Consider the following 15805-nt stretch of genomic DNA (forward strand, 5'->3'; position numbering starts at 1 on the left):
TTACAATCTCAGACATCCATTCTAAACTAGACTGAGCTTTTAAAATTATGAAAAGATTACTTGTTCTGTAGACTTGTCATGGAGAACAAAATTAACTAATTCAAGTAAGGCTTTATCTTGGCATGAGTGGTAAAAGTTATTAAAGCATCCTTCATTTTTCTGTGTTTTTTAATTCTCTTCCATACCTTCTGAGCTGCCAGAGATTAAAAACTTTTTCAGATGAACTTCTCTTTAGTGTATCTGAAACATTAGCACCTTGAATATAGGCAGACTTGAACTTGGATACTCAAAATCCTTTGCCAGTGGATAGTGAAATAATTTCTGCATTTATGTGCAGTTTTCTAGTATTTAAGCCAATTGTGTTTTAGCAATAGAAACATGTGTGGGTCAAAATCTGTACCTCACTGTTGAAGAATACTGACTCTTAAATAACTTTAGAAGCTTCTTCTTTGCTTTGCTATATATTAAAAAGGCAATCATATTTTTCTGTTCCTTGTTAAATTACGTAGTTCTTTCCGCTGCTTTACTTTCTCTATAAAGTTCCAGCTTGCACTAATCCTACATCTGCAGTTGGTGTAGCATCCTTCTCTTCCTCTTTTTTTATTTAATTTTCTCCAGTTGTTCTGTGTACTTGGCTGACTCCAGAAGCTGCTTCTTTCTTAAATTGTTGTAATATTCAAAACTGTCTGCAAATGATGGTTTACTGCTTTAGAGCCCCAATCATTAGGCCTTACTCAAGCAAAGCGACCATTGAAGTCAGTGCAAATCTTGCATGAGTTATGACAGCAGGACCCAGCCAGATCAAGATCTTGTCTGTTGTGCTTGGCCTTTATGTGCCAAAAATTTGGTAGCTACTTAAGACTGTTTCTCATTTTTAGAGTGCTATTGCTGCTTTGACATTTGTAACTTCTTAAATTAAAGGTACTGATGTGTGATGCCTTTAACTCTCTGTGGGCACTGTTACTTAAGACAAACTCAAGCTAAGTAAATAATATTGTGTAATGTGTTTAATATGGCATCACCAGTAAAAATCCAAAGAGCTCTATCTTTTTTAACATTATATTTTTAACTTTATTCTTCGATTTGGGTTTCTTCAGTCTTGAATCTCTATCAGTTTTATTTCAAGAGCTCAGCAGTTTAATCTGGTTTTGTTCTTTTTCGCGTGCATGTTTTTGCTCTGATTTATTTGTTCTTCAAACTCTCTGCTTGTGGTGAAGAGGTCATTTCCTGTGTTAACCTTAATACAGAAGGAAAATGCAGATAACGTGATGTGGCTACAGGTAGGTATGAAATAGCCTGTGTAGTCCATTGGATTGTAGATTCTAGAAAGATAATTTTTTCCTTTTACTAGGGTTTTTATGCCCAGATGTTTTGCAACAAGTGGCTGAAACAATTTTGGTAGAACCATCTACATGCTAGTTAAAATGACTTGTGCTGATTTTATCTTATTCTTTGGCTCTGATAGATTCCTGCTCGTGTGACTACCAGTGTTCTCCAGTCTGCTGTGCACCGATGAAAATAATTTTGCCATAGAGGGCAGTTAATGCATGGCTGATCGCCTATGTTACCAATGGCTTTACTAGCAAAAATACCCCAACCTAGAGCAGAAACATTACAACTGGAGCTTTCCGTGCCACTTACAAAGAGATACTTGCAGGAACATGGACAGACTCCAACAGCTGCCATTAAAAGAGGCTCTTGCCAGAAACCCAATGACCTTAAGTGAACTCTGTAGTAACAGGGCTGGAAAAGGAAGAGATGGTTTACAGAGTTAATCGCCTGTTATTGAATAGCCATTTCAGTTCTCCCTCCACAGGCGGCAGACTTTACCCCTTTTTATTATTCTACTGTAACTATAAATCTTTTACCTGGTTGGTTTAAGAAAATTTTATATCATTTTGCTAAGATTATTGGCTTAATTCTGTGTAAAGAATTCTGTCTTGCTTTTGTCTGATTTAAAAATGTCATATATGAACAATCCTGAATTAAAGACAATGACTTGAAATTTCTTGTAAAGTTTAGTCTGGCAGGGAATATGTAAATTAATTAAAACCATCTGATTTTATTTAAACTGTTTACTTTTTTAGGTATAGTCCCATTCAGGATGAGGGGTGGGGGAGTTCTCCTGAAAGTTTTTTAATATGCATTATAGTTTTATTACTTTGCTTCTTCCACATTTTAATGGAAATCTCCATGCAACACAGAAACACTTTTGAATTTTTACTCTTCTCTAGTATAGTCAGAGAAAGCAAAAGATACTGGATAGAAGTGTCTGGGCTCTTTAGAGATGGTGATATTGAAAGATAACTTATTCCTAAAGCATGTGAAGAATAAAGAGGCAGAAGGGCTCTGATATTTAAGAGGAATTTGTTGGAGTTTAGAGATGGTAAGCATGGCATGTGGTTCTCCTTCATTTGAGAAGGAGGATTGTGTATAAAACACTTTTCCTTGGTAAGATCTAGTTTTCTACATTGAGATTGGCTGGTTTGAAGACCATTGCAAGTGGCACAAGAATTACTGCCATTGCAGACTGAGTGAATTGTGTACAGTTGCTTCAGCATCCACATACATTAAAAAAAAGTGATTCTGGTCTGCTGTGTATTGCCAAGACACAAAAAGGAATTATAAACAAAATATTCCTGCTGTGAAATCCTGAGAACTGATTCTCAGGCGTGAATTACATTCTTAATATAATAAGTTGTATATTTCTGGGATTGCTATTCTTTATCTGGTGTTAAATGACTTGTTCATATGCTTAGAATGTCCAAAATAAAAAGTGCTCTTGGCAGATGTCCCTATTAAGGAATATGGAAGGATCTTTATATTGTTTCTAACTTAAAACATTTTCATAAAGGAATGCTAAATATTTTATCCTTGCAGTAACTAGAAAAGTTCAATTATTAGTCATACTCAAGCAAAGTAATGTCAATTTCCCTCTTGAAAATGGAAGTGCAATACATAAGTGTTATTTGAAAGATTCCATTCTATTTGGAAACATAGGCTAAAAACAAATCCATTAATATTTTCCTTGTGCCTCAAACTTTTTTAGGATAGTTTTGCAAATTCTTTTTCTATCCAAAATCCACCAACTAAATCTGTCAGTCACTTTTCTTGAGATATTTCAGAATGCTAACTAATTGCTTGTGCTTGCTCTAGATCTCAGTGGGGGAAACCTGTGTTTCGGGGGAGTGCAATGGAAAGGTTTAAAAGTTTAGTCCATGGATAATTTTGCATAACAGAATCCCCTACTAAGTTACTGTAGATTTCAGGACTTAAGGCATGTGCACTACCATTTGTACAGTTCTACAGTTCACTGTGCTTTCTTTGTAAATATGTGTGGTTAATGATGTAATGTTAGAGAGACTTACAAAGGCAGCCTTTTCTTCCTGTCCTCTGTATCTGGAACCTTAAATTGCTGTACTGTACTTAAAAGCTGACTGATGCAAATTTCTAGAATTGTACTTGATTGTGGGCTGTTCTTGCCCTTTCACAATAGTTATATCCCGTCACCTGCAAAAAATAGTTAGAAAGTCTGTATAAACCTGTGTATTGGTAACCAATATCTCAGAACACCTCATTTGTACTATCACTGTATTTGTGTACTTTACCAATTGTGTAAATAATAAATTCATAATGACTTCTACTTTTTTCTTGGTGAAATTTGTCTTTTTAATGGATTCTCAGCACATACACAGGCAAATTCTCATTCCTCCACAAATGCTGAGCATTGAAAACTAGTGCCTACAATGATATTTCTTAAAGGTAGGGAGGGGCAAGGACCTTATGATGGCCATATTCCCTGCACTGACCAGCAAAATTGGGTTGGCATGTCTAGGGGAAAGTATATATTGAAAGTGACACATGCTCCCAGAAGTGTGGTGACTGTCTCAGCCAGCTCTGGAGGGGGGGACTTCTGCCCCAACCTAGTCCTCTCCTACTACAAGTGTTGATTGAAAAGCCATGATTCAGCTTTGTGTTTTTGTAGATTTAGAGGGCTATGTCAGCTTATACTAAGGACCTAGCCCAGCGTATATAACACTTAGTACCTGATCCAATGAAGTTGATGGGGAAAAGAGTAATAAACCAATAACTACAGGTAGCCCATGAGGAAAATAAGGACCTAGTAGTAGCCCATTTCTTCTCATTGAAATTAATGTCTTTTTCCCCTAATGGTAAAGTATTATTTATTTACTATAAATATAGTAAACTAATATAGTTTACAGACTTATAAAGAGCAGCTTTTTGCAAATGTTTGGTATTTGTTGTGCTTTTGTTAACAAGTATAACCTTGTTTTGATATGAAGCTTGGGAAAACAATTGCTTTTGAGCACTAAGACTTACAACTGACTTGTAGGAGCTTTAGGTGAAAAGATGGAGGATGTTTATTTCATATCACTAGTAATAGCAGCTAGCTCTTAGATAGAGCTTTTCAGCAGTAGACTGCAAATGCATCATTTAAGGTATTTATCCTGTGAGGTAGAAAAGTATTTCCCCCATTTTACAGATGAGGAAATGAGGCAGAGAGGCTAAATGACTTCCAAAGGTCACACACAGGAAGTCTGCTGTGGTGCAGAGAATTGAACTTAAGCCTGCAAAGTCCTAATAGGATGTATGTTAGTTCTGATGCACATTTATTACAAATCATTGTTTTTTGGCATTTAATCTTCAAAATTATAATTATTCACAAGTTTCTTCAGGTCATGTGTGTCATTTTTGAAAGAATTCTTAATTATGTTCTGCAAAAGCATGGAAAGGTGGTGTTTACTTTGCACATTCATAGTTGAAATGCATGATTTTTTTAAAAAAATCCAGCCTTGCCATAGATGTAGTACTCAAGGGGAACAATCTCCTTTGACTTCTTTTTTTTTTTTTTGGAACATTGACTTGGGCACCATATACACAGCAAGCATAACCAAACCTAGTGGTAACTGGGTTCCCAGATTCTTATAGGGTATCAAGGTTCTTAAAAATAGGTTGTTGCAGTACTGCAATTCATATTGTGACTTTTTCCCTGTTAGCTATCCAAGTGAGAGACAGACACACACAGCAAAGTTAAGGGTCCAGATCTAATGCATCCAATGGTTCTGAGGGAGTTGCTGATGGGACTGCAGAGCCATTGGCCATTATCTTTGAAAATTTGTGGTGAGTGGGGGCAGTCCTGGACTATTGGAAAAAGGCAAATACAGTGCCCATATTTTTAAAAAGGGGAGACTACAGGGAACTACAGATCGGTCAGCCTCACCTCAACCCCTGGAAAAATCATGGACCAGGTCCTCAAGGAATCCATTTTGAAGCACTGGAGGAGAAGGTGGTGATCAGGAACAGTCAACATGGATTCACCAAGAGCAAGTCATGCCTGACCAACCTGATCATAGATTAATAGAATAGCAGGGTTGGAAAGGACCTCAGGAGGTCATTTAGTCCAACCCCCTACTCAAAGCAGGACCAATCCCCAACTAAATCATCCCAGCCAGGGCTTTGTCAAGCCTGACCTTAAAAAACTTTGAAGGAAGGAGATTCCACCACCTCCCTAGGTAATGAATTCCAGGGTTTCACCACCCTCCTAGTGAAAAAGTTTTTCCTAATATCCAACCTAAACCTCCCCCACTGCAACTTGAGACCATTATTCCTTGTTCTGTCATCTGCTACCACTGAGAACACAGTCTAGATCCATCCTCTTTGGAACCCCCTTTCAGGTAGTTGAAAGCAGCTATCAAATCCCCCCTCTTTCTTGCACAGACTAAACCCAGTTCCCTCAGCCTCTCCTCATAAGTTGTGCTCCAGTCCCCTAATCAATTTTGTTGCCCTCTACTGGACGTTTTCCAATTTTTCCACATCCTTCTTGTAGTGTGGGGCCCAAAACTGGACACACTACTCCAGATGAGGCCTCACCAATGTTGAATAGAGGGGAACGATCATGTCCCTCAATCTGCTGGCAATGCCCCTACTCATACATCCCAAAATGCCATTGGCCTTCCTGGCAACAACAGCCCACTGTTGACTCATATCCAGCTTCTCGTCGACTGTAACGCCTAGGTCCTTTTCTGAAGAACTGCTGCCGAGCCATTTGGTCCCTAGTCTGTAGTGATGCATGGGAGTCTTCCCTCCTAAGTGCAGGACTCTGCACTTGTCCTTGTTGAACCTCATCAGATTTCTTTTGGCCCAATCCTCCAATTTGTCTAGGTCCCCCTGTATCCTATCCCTACCCTCCAGCGTATCTACCTCTCATCCCAGTTTAGTGGCCTCTGCAAACTTGCTGATGGTGCAATCCACACCATCCTCCAGATCATTAAAATGAAGATATTGAACAAAACCAGCCCAAGGACTGAGCCTTGGGGCACTCCACTTGATACCGGCTGCCAACTAGACATGGAGCCATTGATCACTACCTCTTGAGCCGGACAAGCTAGCTAGCTTTCTATCCACCTTATAGTCCATTCATCCAGCCCATACTCCTTTAACTTACTGGCAAGAATACTGTGGGAGACTGTGTCAAAAGCATTGCTAAAGTCAAGGAACAACACGTCCACTGCTTTCCCCTCATCCACAGGGCCAGTTATTTCATCAACGAAGGCAATTAGATTAGTCAGGCATGACTTGCCCTTGGTGAATCCATGCTGAATGTTCCTGATCACTTTCCTCTCCTCTAAGTGCTTCAGAATTGATTCCTTGAGGACTTGCTCCATGATTTTTCCAGGGACTGAGGTGAGGCTGACTTGCCTGCAGTTCCCAGGATCCTCCTCCTTCCCTTTTTTAAAGATGGGCACTACATTACCTTTTTCCAGTCATCCGGGACCTCCCCCGATCGCCATGAGTTTTCGAAGATAATGGCCAATGGCTCTGCAATCACATCCGCCAACTCCCTTTAGCACTCTTGGATGCAACACATCCGGCCCCATGGACTTGTGCATGTCCAGCTTTTCTAAATAGTCCCGAACCACTTCTTTCTCCACAGAGGGGTGGTCACCTCCTCCCCATGCTGTGCTGCCCAGTGCAGCAGTCTGGGAGCTGACCTTGTTCGTGAAGACAGAGGCAAAAAAAATTGAGTACATTAGCTTTTTCCCCACATCCTCTGTCACTAAGTTGCCTCCCTCATTCAGTAAGGGGCCCACACTTTCCTTGACTTTCTTCTTGTTGCTAACATACCTGAAGAAACCCTTCCTGTTACTCTTAACATCTCTTGCTAGCTGCATCTCCAGATGTGATTTGGCCTTCCCCATTTCACTCCTGCATGCCCGATCAATATTTTGATACTCTTCCCTGGTCATTTGTCCAATCTTCCACTTCTTGTTAGCTTCTTTTTTGTGTTTAAGATCAGCAAGAATTTCATTGTTAAGCCAAGCTGGTCGCCTGCCATATTTACTATTCTTTCTACATACCCGGATGCTTTGTCCCTGTAACCTCAATAAGGATTCTTTAAAATACAGCCTGCTCTCCTGGACTCCTTTCCCCCTCCTGTTATTCTCCCAGGGAATCCTGCCCATCAGTTTCCTGAGGTTGTCAAAATCTGCTTTTCTGAAGTCCAGGGTCCATATTCTGCTGCTCTCCTTTCTTCCCTGTGTCAGGAGCCTGAACTCGATCATCTCATGTTCACTGCCTCCCAGGTTCCCATCCACTTTTGCTTCCCCTACTAATTCTTCCTGGTTTGTGAGGAGCAAGTCAAGAAGAGCTCTGCCCCTAGTTGGTTCCTCCAGCACTTGCACCAGGAAATTGTCCCCTACACTTCCCAAAAACTTCCTGGATTGTCTGTGCACTGCTGTATTGCTCTCCCAGCAGATATCAAGGTGATTGAAGTCTCCCATGAGAACCAGGGCCTGTGATTTAGTAACTTCCATTAGTTGCTGGAAGAAAGCCTTGTCCACCTCATCCCCTGATCCGGTGGTCTATAGCAGACTCATACCACGACATCACCCTTTTTCCTCACGCTTCTAAACTTAATCCAGAGACACTGGTTTTTCTGCAGTTTCATACCAGAGCTCTGAGCAGTCATACTGCTCTCTTACATACAATGCAACTCCCACACCTTTTCTGCCTTGCTTGTCCTTCCTGAACACAGTTTATATCCATCCATGACAGTACTCCAGTCATGTGAGTTATCCCTCCAAGTCTCTGTTATTCCAATCACATCAAAATTCCTTGACTGTGCCAGGACTTCCAGTTCTCCCTGCTTGTTTCCCAGGCTTCTTGCATTTGTGTATAGGCACTTGAGATAACTTGCTGATCATCCTGCTTTCTTAGTATGAGGCAGGAGCCCCCCCTTTCATGTTCTCCTGCTTGTGCTTCCTCCCGGTATCCCAGGTCTCCACCTACCTCAGGGCTTTGGTCTCCTTCCCCCGGTGAACCTAGTTTAAAGCCCTCCTCCCTAGGTTAGCCAGCCTGCTTCCAAAGATGCTCTTCCCTCTCTTCATTAGGTGGAGCCCATCTCTGCCTACCACTCCTTCTTGGAACACCATCCCATGGTCAAAAAATCCAAAGCCTTCTCTCCGACACCACCTGCATAGCCATTCGTTGACTTCCACGATTCGACAGTCTCTATCCAGGCCTTTTCCTTTTACGGGGAGGATGGACAAAAACACCACTTGTGCCTCAAACTCCCTTATCCTTCTTCCCAGAGCCACGTAGTCCGTAGTAAGGTCATTCCTGGCAGTATCATTGGTGCCCACATGGAGAAGTAGGAAGGGGTAGCGATCCAAGGGCTTGATAAGTCTCGGCAGTCTCTCCATCACATCATGAATCCTAGCTCCTGGCAAGCAGCAGACTTCTCAGTTTTCCCGGTCGGGGTGGCAGATAGATGACTCAGTCCCCCTTAGGAGAGAGTCCCCGACCACCAACCACCCGCCTCCTCCTCTTCGGAGCGGTGGTCATGGAACCCCCATCCCTAGGACAGTGCATCTCATGCCTTCCAATCGGTGGAGTCTCCTTCTGTTCCCTTCCCTCAGATGTATCATCTAGTCCACTCTCCGCATTAGTACCTGTGGAGAACAAGAGAACGGTTGCTTACCTGAATCTGCGCTGCTGGTACATGGACACTCCCCTTTCTTCTTCTGGAGGTCACATGCTGCCAAATTTCTTCACCGTCCTCCTGTCCCCGCAGTGCAGCCTGTTCTGAATCTTCAGAACATTGTGCCCGTAGAAGCATACCCTGACGTCTGTCCAGGAAATCTTCAGTTTCTCTTATGCAACGCAGGGTCGATACTTGTTTCTCCAGACCTTGAACCTTCTCTTCCAATATGGAGACCAGCTTGCACTTTGTACAGACAAGGTTGCTTCTGTCCTGTGGAAGAAAGACAAACATGGCACATCCAGTGCAGGTCACAATAGCTGAACGCTCCCCAACCATATTACCTTCCTTCTACGAGCTTTCTCAGAGTAACTACTCAGAGAAGCTGGCAAGATGTAAGCCCCAGTGGACTCTCCCCAGGGGAACTCCCAGGCAAACTCCCTCTGTTAGCCTCTCTGCTGTTTGCTGTTCAGCTGGTTTGCAGCTGACTGGCTTTTTATAACATGGCCTTCTTTGGTGAGATAACTGGCTCTGTGGATATGGGGAAAGCGGTGGATGTGATACATCTTGACTAGCAAAGCTTTTGATACGGTCTCCCACAGTATTCTTGCCATCAAGTTAAAAAAGTATGGATTGGATGAATAGCCCATAAGTTGGACAGAAAGCTGGCTAGATTGTTGACCTAAAGGGGTAGTACTCAATGGCTTGATGTCCAGTTGGCAACCGGTATCAGACAGAGTGTCCCAGGGGGGGTCGGTCCTGGGGCTGGTTTTGTTCATCTTTAATCTGGATGATGGGATGAATTGCACCCTCAGCAAGTTTGCAGATGACACTAAGCTGGGGGGAGAGGTAGATACACTGGAGGGTAGGGATAGGGTCCAGAGTGATCTAGACAAATTGGAGGATTGGGCTAAAAGAAATCAGATGAGGTTCAACAAGGACAAATGCAGAGTCCTGCACTTAGGAAGAATCCCATTCACTGCTGCAGGCTGGGGACCGACTAGCTAAGCAGCAGTTCTGCAGAAAAGGACCTGGGGATTACCATGGACAAGAAGCTGGATATGAGTCAGCAGTGTGCCCTGGTAGCCAAGGCGGCCAACAGCATATTAGGTGGGCTGTATTAGTAGGAGCATTGCCAGCAGCTCGAGGGATGTGATTATTCCCCTCTATTTGGCACTGGTAAGGCCACCCCTGGAGTATTGTGTCCAGTTTTGGTCCCCCCCACTACAGAAGGAATGTGGACAAATTAGAGAGTCTAGCAGAGGGCAATGAAAATTATTAGGGGGCTTGGGCACATGACTTACGAGGAGAGGCTGAGGGAACTGGGGTTATTTAGTCTACAGAAGAGAAGAGATTTGATAGCAGCCTTCAACTACCTGAAAGGGGGGGGAGGGGTTCTAAAGAGGATGGAGCTAGGCTGTTCTCAGTGGTGGCAGATGACTGAACAAGGAGCAATAGTCTCACTGTGTAGTGGGGGAGGCCTAGGTTGGATATCAGGAAACACTATGTCACTAGGAGGGTGGTGAAGGACTGGAATGGGCTACCTAGGGAGGTGGTGGAATCTCCACCCTCAGAGGTTTTTAAGGCCCGGCTTGACAAAGCCCTGGCTAGGATGATTTAGTGGGTGTTGGTCCTGCTTTGAGCAGGGGGTTGGACTAGATGACTGCCTGAGGTCTCTTCCAACCCTAATATTCTATGAAATCTCCTTCATGGAGTAGAACAAAACCTTCATAAATTTAATAGTGGCCCCCAAAGATACTGCAGGGCATTGCAACAGCTGTCACATCATCATCTGGGCTTCATGAAACAGATGGAGACACGAAGAATTGGCTGCATGTGGCATTGAAGCATGGGATATACAATCCTAAGTACCGTACGTCCTATGAGAAGGGCCTGGCAGGATTGGGCTGTGAATGGGTAGTGATTGTATTTAATAGGGATTTGTTCATTTGGGAGTTTGTAAATATTATTGTTCATTGCATATTAATGTAAAGAAGGCTGTACAGTGATAGCACCATTATATGCTAAGACAGTCTAATAGTTGGGGGTCACTTAAAATAATTAAACTTTGATGAGGTGGGCTAACAATGATTTTCTAATTTTGTCAAGACCATCACTTTTGTGGCAGAATGTACAGTAGGTAAGAGACTTGTTTAAGAAATTCAACCTTATCTATGAATTTCCTGTTTCTAACATTTGGCCATGTTAAATACTTGGGCTATGGGGGCAGGGACTAGCTCTAGCCACCCAGCTTTCCTGTCCTTTTCATGGCTTGCAGTGGAATTGAAAAGAATGACAACTAACAGCCTATGTAAGGAATGCACTGTTTACAGACACTGTGTTGTCCTAAGTACACCAACATAACCCCCACACCTCTTGTTAAGGTGATTTTATTATGGCTGCATAGCAGAGAAGTTACATGGGCAGGGGGAGTATTTCATTGTGTAACTTCCACTTTTTTGTCAACAAAAAGTGGACTTTTATCAATAAAACTGTACGCTGTAGACAAGGCCTTGGTTGTTTTTTCCATGTATGTATGTAGCGCTTGCAGAAGAGGTGAGGACATATCTCTTCAAACTTCACTTCCTCTCTGTCTCAATACGTTAACACTTTTATGTAGTTACATTGGTGCACCTGGACTCTCACTATAGGACAGTGAATTTTAAATTGGCATAGGGAAAGTAGTAAACTGTCACCACCCATTTAAAACAAAAATCATATAGCCGTTATTGCATGGCTGTAGGCTGACAAAACTGTAGAATTCCCGTTTTCTGGTTTCATCAGCACACAGTTGCTTCAAGCTATGCATTCCATGTTCAGCAGCCCTCTGTGGGAAAAGCCCAGTATAAAATTTAGATATCAAATAACTTTTCCAATACTGATTGCTACTACTGTTTTGAAAATATCAAACTGGTGGGCATCATAATCTCTTCCTGACTGAACAAAACTTTAAATAGATGGTTGTAGTGGTTGTATATAGCGAATAAATGTCATATCACATTAAATGTTTTAAACAAAACTAGATTTTTCTTGTTATGCCACCTCTCCAATACAAGAATGTTGCTAGTAAAAATAAGGTGATTCTAACAACGTGTTTCTCCCACATTTAATAAAAATTTTTAAACTTTAGCTGAGATTTAGAGAATTCAAAATTATTTTGACTGAGCAACAGAGCTTGAACTGTTCACAATTTTTTTTTAAACTGTCCCTTAGCTTTATAACAGATCTTCCTTTGCCATCTGCACTGCTGCTATCTGCTTCACACTCATTCAATACTAAAATTATCTGTGGGAAAACAGAAAACATTGACAGCTATCTAATTTTAATAGTGTTCAGCGATATAGCGAGCTACTCAATATAAACAAAAATCTAGATTTAACCTAAGTTGAGGGAAGCATAACTCAACAAGAACTTAGTCCTACAACAGAAATTAGGTTCCAGAATTTACGGATTTAGACAAATTGATATTAAGGCTCCAGAGTGTTTTGCTACTAGGAAACATAGTATGCCCATTATTAAATTAACCATTTTTACAAAAGTAGTAACAAATAATCACTGGAATTACAATCACTGTGAAATACTGAATGAGCTCTTGCTCCATATCCATACCACAGCCTTCTATTAAACATTAAAAGACTTCAGCTTATATCAGCATCCATTAGTGCAGACCCTAGTTCTGTAGAGTCCCATGGATACCACTAGCAGATGCCAATGCAGGACTGTTGCCTAAAGATGCACAGTTAAGTACTCAAGTTAGGCCCTGTTAGTGTTAAGTTGCATGCACACTTTTCATTGCCCCTTCTATGCATGCAGCTTTATGAAAGACTTTAAATGTTACATGTGCTTTCAGATACCTTAGATAAGTTATAGTGTGGACATACACTTAAGTTATGCCGACATAGCCTATGTTGCTTGGGGGTAGAAGTGGGGTAAATAAATCACTCCTCTGAGCAACATAATTTACAACATAAGCATTGGTGTGGACAGCACTATATCAACAGGAGAGCTCTCTCCCATTGGCATAGAGCAGCTACATTAGAGAGCTTACATAGCTGCATCAGTGCAGGAGTGCCCCTGTGAACTCTCTAATGTAACTGTATCCTTAGACTAATTTTGTCATCCTGCTGCGTGACATACGTTAACAACTAACTGTCAGGGTTAGGAAGAAATTCCCCATGGACCTAAACCATCCTCTGAAGAATGTTAGCACTGGTCACTTTTAGACAAGCTGAACTAGACAGATGGTCTGAACTTGTATGGTAATTTCTGTGCTCACACTGTACAAGGAGAACCTTCTACCTATAATCTCCAGTATAGACTTTACAGCTGTAATATCTCCATCCATGTACTTTACTTCTCTGTGCCTAGGTGTTAGGCTTCACAATGAGGTATTCCTACTGTCCATAAGTAGGTGTTCCATACTGTCCAGGCCTGTTCTGAGCCTAGGCTTAGGACACCCTTCAGGGAAAAAACCTTCCAGAATTCTCTGTCTCCAAAACTGTGCTGATGGCAGAGTCCAGGGCTCCCTTTGCAGAGGAGTTTTCCATATGATTTAAAAATCTTTTGTAAAATAAACTTGTTTGTTGGCTTCAAGGTTTTCTCAAAACCACTAAACCCAACGTTTTCTTTTGGCTTTCTGAGGAGTGTTTCAAGGGCAGCAGCTTCCCATCCAACTCAGAGATTGCAAACAGAGAAAAGGGGAGGCAGAACAGCAACAAATATGCCCAATTCTTACCCCACCACCACCCCTGGCAGGGCTCTGGGGGTAAAGGTGAGGTATCCAACTGACATGTTGGTAAGGAAAGATGATGCAGTAGGCAGCAGGGCAACAAGACCAGGAGCCAGGAGTATGTGACTATGGGTAAGTTGGTTTTTTCCCTAAATTTTTCTCATTACCCTCACTGTTAAAATATGGCACTTTATTTCTTGTCAGAATTTGTCTAGCTTCCACTTATGCCTTGTTGGATCTTCTTATATCTTTTCTCTGTTAGATTGAAAGCCCAAGATTAAAATTTTGTTCCCCATATAGGCACATATAAATTGGGATCAAATCACACTTAAACCTTTGCTTTAAAAAGCTAAATTGAGTGATCTCTGAGCATGAGCCTTTCATAAGGCATGTTTTCCAATCTTTTAGTCAATCTTGTGGCTTCTCTCTGAACCAGCTCCAATTTACCAACATTCCAGTGCCAAATACAGAGGTAATATAACCTCCCTATTCCTACTTGAGATTCCCCATTTATACATCCAAAGATTGCATTAGCCTGTGTCACACTAGGTGCTCCTGTTCAGCTGCTTATCCATCAAAATTTTCAATCTTTTTCAGTGTGTCTCCTTCCCAGGACAGAGATCCCCTTTTCTGTAAGCATGGCCTACATTCTTTGCTTTTATATGTATACATTTGGCTGTATGAAAACACAGTGTCTACCTGCGCCCAGCTTACCAAGTGATCCAGCTCACTGCATCAGTGACATGTCCTCCTCATTGGTTAACACTCTCCCATTTTTGTGTTATCTTCAAATGTTATCAAAGTTTTCATCCAAGTCACTGATAAAAATATGAAATAGCATAAGGCCGAGAATGGATCTCTGTGGAAGTCCACTAGAAACACACAGGCTTGATGATGATGATTCCTCATTTATCATTACGTTTTGTGACCTGAGATAAGGTGGGTGAGGTAATATCTTCTACTGGACCAACTTCTGTTGGAGACACACAAGCTTTCACTACACAGAGCTCTTCTTCAGGTTTGGGAAGCTTATTCAGAGTTGCAGCAAATCAAGATATAAAATCTTGGTCCAGACTGTATTATTATAATCTCTTGGTGAACACATTTTAATGTTCTTCAGCAGCCACCTAATGATGCGGTCTGAAAAACTAGTCAGTCGCTATCTATACAGAAGTACGCGTTCGCTTAAAAATATATACAAACTTAATTATAGGCCATATTCACATAGAGAATTTGCTTCTAACACCCTCACACCCCAGCCCACTCTGGCCTCTGTGTACCATTTTTTTTTTTTGCTGCTTCCTGATGACCCTGGGCATAGGATGCATGCTAGAGTGGACCTGAGGGCAGAGGATGGGGTGGTGGGGATGTTGTTGGGCTGTAACTCACACCATTGCAGTCATTCTTTCTTGCACTGCAAGCTGTAGGCAGCCTGGGTACTATACAGAGGGTTACAGAGGGTACTGTAACTTAAAGCAGCCTGTCCTCACAGTGGCTTAAGTTACACCAGAAGATGATGTGGCCCTTGCAGAACCCATGATTAGGAAGGCACAAAAGTAGCTCTAAAATCCCTTTGCCCTCCTCTCCTTGGGCTAACCCCCTTTGAGACACAGCACAGAACCTCAGCCAAAGACACAATGCCTCAATCTACCAAAAATAAAACACTTTCCCTCTCCTGCTATCCCAGTTTCCTCACAGGAAAAGCTTGTGAGAACAGATAGGCTTTGGAACATGCCCTGAAGCCCAGTGAATCTGGACTCCTTTGGAGCAGGAGGGATAAGTAGTTTTCAGAACTGAGGCTTCCTCAACTGGGAATCTCCAGTACTATCCCCTCCCATTTAAATCTAGAGGATGTTTGTTTGATCAATCCATCTGATTGCAATCATCAGAGTATCATATGAGGATAGCAACAGGTCCCTATGGCAGCCAACCAGTCAAAACACTTTGGGCCTCATAGGTCAAAGGCAGTTCCTTAAAACATCACCTGGAAACGAACTGGAAGCCAATGCTGACTACAGCTTACAAGCTTAACATGCTCTCTACAGAAAGCACTGTGAAAATGTGTGGCCTCCTCC

General features: G+C 41.9%; 2 protein-coding genes across 4 annotated transcripts in view; one reads left to right on the forward strand and one right to left on the reverse strand.

Moving 5' to 3' along the window:
* Nucleotides 1-3643, forward strand: part of CSNK1D (casein kinase 1 delta) — a 68924-nt gene extending 65281 nt beyond the window's left edge. For all 3 annotated transcript variants that reach the window (XM_073310935.2, XM_073310934.2, XM_073310933.2), the window contains one exon: nucleotides 1466-3643. In XM_073310935.2, coding sequence (XP_073167036.1) covers nucleotides 1466-1516 — 51 coding nt within the window. In that variant the 3' untranslated portion in view covers nucleotides 1517-3643. The remainder of the gene's footprint in view (nucleotides 1-1465) is intronic.
* Nucleotides 3497-15805, reverse strand: LOC144929357 (uncharacterized). Its single transcript, XM_078848676.1, has 4 exons — nucleotides 14445-15805; nucleotides 9142-9274; nucleotides 6851-8972; nucleotides 3497-3510 (listed from the first exon to the last, which is right to left on the reverse strand). The coding sequence occupies exons 3-4, from the start codon at nucleotides 7833-7835 to the stop codon at nucleotides 3497-3499; spliced, it is 999 nt and encodes a 332-aa protein (XP_078704802.1). The 5' UTR covers nucleotides 7836-8972; nucleotides 9142-9274; nucleotides 14445-15805.

This window comes from Lepidochelys kempii, chromosome 14 (assembly GCF_965140285.1).
Source record: "Lepidochelys kempii isolate rLepKem1 chromosome 14, rLepKem1.hap1, whole genome shotgun sequence".
NCBI classification, from domain to species: Eukaryota; Metazoa; Chordata; order Testudines; family Cheloniidae; genus Lepidochelys; species Lepidochelys kempii.

Bases quoted from the DNA above. Each gene is read 5' to 3' on its own strand.
- LOC144929357 (XM_078848676.1), bottom strand. From the start codon at position 7,835: ATGGAAGTTACTAAATCACAGGCCCTGGTTCTCATGGGAGACTTCAAT.